This window comes from Nothoprocta perdicaria, unplaced genomic scaffold (genome assembly GCF_003342845.1).
Source record: "Nothoprocta perdicaria isolate Ctin4 unplaced genomic scaffold, notPer1 scaffold_252, whole genome shotgun sequence".
Lineage (NCBI taxonomy): Eukaryota > Metazoa > Chordata > Aves > Tinamiformes > Tinamidae > Nothoprocta > Nothoprocta perdicaria.
The window spans coordinates 616,787-620,139 of NW_020455480.1; the positions used below are offsets into that span (position 1 = coordinate 616,787).

Genomic DNA, 3,353 nt, shown 5'->3' on the forward strand with positions numbered 1-3,353 from the left:
GCGGCGCTGCCTCGAAACGCACGTGCRCGCCGCCAGCCGGGTTTGTGCTGCACATCAACGCGATTGTCGCTACGCGTCGTTGTGCTGCGTGTGTTTAATGTGTGGCTCCACGGGAGCAGCGGCCGCACCGGTGCCCGTAGCCCCCGTGGGGAGAGGAGGAGCCCCCGGCCCGCACAGGTGGCCCCATGAGTTAGAGGGAGGTGCTGGGGCTGGGGGCTGCAGGTGCCACTGGGAGCAGTGGGAGCAGGAGCAGGGCTGCAGTGTCTCCCCTGCCTGTGCAGCAGGTAAGTCCTGTCTCTGCCTTGCACGCGTTTTCTCTCTGTTAGCTTTCTCTGTACCGGAGCAGGAAACTTGGCAATTAGCTCTTTCCAGAGTGTTTTACAGTCCTGTGGAAACCCCTTTTATCCGCTTTGTTTTAAATGGTAATATCCCCTACTCGTAGTTTTCAGGAATATAAAACTTTACAGCGCTTGCTGCCAGCCTTGGTGCTCGGCTCTGCCGTTTATTGCTCCCCCTGYGGATCCGTGCTGCCCGTAAAGGCGGCTTTCATCTGCGCGGCGGTGCGGGCGGCCAGGGCTGCGGCGAGAGGCGGCCCCGCAGGGCGCCGCGTTGGGCGCGCGAGGGGTCCCGGGGACGCGCCGCCCGCCCCGGGGGCTGCCGCGGCCCTGCGCAGTGTGGGTGCTGCACACCTGCTGCCCCAGCGCTGCCGCCCCTGCGCTATACGGCTTCATAAAACACCGCGCGCTGATGGCGCTAATTGCTGCCCGCCCGTCCGCCACGGCCTGTAAAGGGCTTGCGGGGGCGGCCCGACGCACGATCCCTGCGTGCGCCCGGGGTGGCTCCGTGTCCTCACAGGGGGTCCCGTCCTCCGCGAGCCGCCCCGGCGGGSATGGCGGGTGCGCCCGCCTTGTCCCGGCAGCCGCTTCCCTCCCGGCCCCGCGCCCCGGCGCCGCTCGCCCCGCGTGTCTCCCGCGGCAATTTATAGCCTCGTTGGATGCCTGAGTAGCCGTGTCTCTCCAGTAATATGTATTCTCCGTAAGTATTCCCCGCTGTGGCATATCCTAAGAGAACTCCATCAAATAATTATCTTCCCTTTTATTTATTCGCAGTCTTTTCACTCGATCTGCATCACCATAAAATATTCCAATGGCTCCCTCTTAGCGCGCAGCCTTCCCGCGACTGTAAAGTRTATTTATGTACAGTATTAAATCCGCGCTCGGCGGCTCTCTGTCTTGGCGCTTCCCGTGCGCCGTGCCGGGCCCCGGCCGCCTTCCCCGGGGCTGGCGTGCGCGGGGCGAGCTCGGCACGTGCCCTTGTGCGGGCAGAGCGGCGCCGAGCCCGGCCGGCCGCTCCAGCGCCCGCGTCCGCYGGGGCAGCCCTGGCGCTCGGCGGCGGCCTCGCGGAGCCCGGGGATCCCCAGCAAGGGTTAACCGAGTGTGTAAAATTGATTGCGATTTTAGTAATTCAGTATAATCACAGTCTAGCAGCAGGTTGCTTTTCCAGCAGGAGGGTTTGGAATTATTTTCTGGAGTTTGCAATATAGAACTTAAATTAAGCCTCAGAAGTCAGAGGAGCTCTGCTGCATCGCTAATGTGGTGCTAAATTCTCAGCAGCACATTCCCCGTATTAAAGCCTTTGCTGGCAATTAGGTTCATTAACTATCACAATACCTTATTTATTACTCGGCATGCCATATGGTTTCCCAGCTAAAGAATGGCACCCGCTCTAGCACAGACCATTTGGCATCATAAAAATGTTAACAAATAATGTTATGGCTCTCAAGGGCAAAAGGGCTCGCCGGGTTGCAGGCCTGAGCGGCGGGAGAGAATATGAAAACATTTTCCTTCTACGGCAAAATAGAGAATTCCTCGCGATGCACGCGTTCGAGGCCCGCCACGCTCGCATCACGCACAGGGGAGTTTATCCGTGCCCGTCGGGGTGCTGGGGGTGCGCGCGGCCGTGGGCCGGGCAGGCGGGCGGGCACCGCGGTGGTGGGGAGCCCGTGCCGCAGCCGCTGCCCGGCGCCCTCCTCGTGGGGCCTCCGACCTCGKCGGGTTTCACGGGCGCTGCCACCTCCTGCTCCGTGCATTGCCAGGGCCCGGGAAGCAGATTGCGTTTATCAGAGCCCGGTATAAATATCCCCAGGCTTCTAAATCTCCCTTTATCTGGCAAGGGCTTTGCGCAAAGCCCTGCGCGACTCGGGCCGGGGGGAGAGGAGGTGCTGGCGCTGGTGGCGGGGCGGCCGGGCGCTTCTTCACACCTTGCCRGGGCCGGGGCGCTCTGCGAGCGTGGACACGGCACCCGTGCACACACTGGAACGTGTGGGGCCGGGTCCATGGGCGCCAGGTGAGGAGCACCGCGTCCTTGCGGCCTTCRCCAGGGTGCAGGGCTGTTGTGCGCGGGCAGGGCGGCTAGCGAGCCGTCCGGACACACAAATGTTATCTGGGGTTTCAGTCGCTTAGGAATTTCAGAGGAGATAAGATAGCTGCGCTTTATTGCACCCCCTGGCAATTATTAAGAAAATAAAATCTGTTAATATCTAACTTTGAATCTGCGCCACAGCCTGTGGTCCTCTCGTCCGTGGGGCTCATTGTGGCTCCCTTGCAAGGCTGCGCGTTGCGGAGCAGTGGCCGGGGGGCCTGCGAGGCGCCTCCCGTGGGACGGGATGCGAGCGCTCCACAGCGCTGCCAGGCGTGCGGGATGGATGTCACGGAGCTGCTCGGCTGGGTGCTGGCCGTGGGTGCACAGGGTGCGACGCTGTGGGTAGCAGCAGTGCTGCAGGGGGCAGCAGTGCTGTGCACGGCCTGCGAGGCGCACGTTGCAGCCGTTAACACGGGGTGCTCCCGGAGCTGCCGCCGCGGCCCTGGCTCAGCAGGAAGGGTTAATAGCAGCCCGCGAGGAGCACAGCGGGCCCGCGTGGCACCCGCGTGGGGCTGGGAGCCCCTCTGCCGCGGAGCGTCTGCTCGCAGGGGGGCAGCAGGCGCCCGGCTGCAGCCTCGCGCGCTGCCTGCTGCGCAGCGGCCGTGCCGAGCGGCTCTCGGAGCGCGCACGCGGCGGCGCTTCCAACGCGGTGCTGCACGCGCGGCACACAGGGAGAGCCCTGCCGGGAGGCGTGCGGCCGCTCGGGCTGCGGGACGGCCACGCCGCGCGGCTGCCCTCCGGCCACGGGGCCCCTGCGGCGTCCTTCCCCTCGCGGGCGCTCTGCCGGGAAGGGCCCCGGCAGGCTCCCTGTGTGCCCAGCAAAGTTGGGAAAGTTGTGGGAGGACAAGGAAGCGGGGCCAGCGCGCGGCGCCCGCTGAGGTGACAGCGCAGGGCAGGGCAGGGCAGGGCGGCCGCTGGGGACGGGGCGGGGG

At 64.7% G+C, this 3,353-nt stretch overlaps 1 protein-coding gene across 1 annotated transcript in view; it reads right to left on the bottom strand.

Annotated features, from left to right (window-relative positions):
* RBM7 (RNA binding motif protein 7) overlaps positions 1 to 55 on the bottom strand; it is a 3,274-nt gene extending 3,219 nt beyond the window's left edge. The window contains exon 1 of the mRNA XM_026040299.1: positions 23 to 55. Within this exon, the coding sequence (XP_025896084.1) occupies positions 23 to 55 (33 nt within the window). The remainder of the gene's footprint in view (positions 1 to 22) is intronic.
* Positions 56 to 3,353: the final 3,298 nt, after the last annotated feature.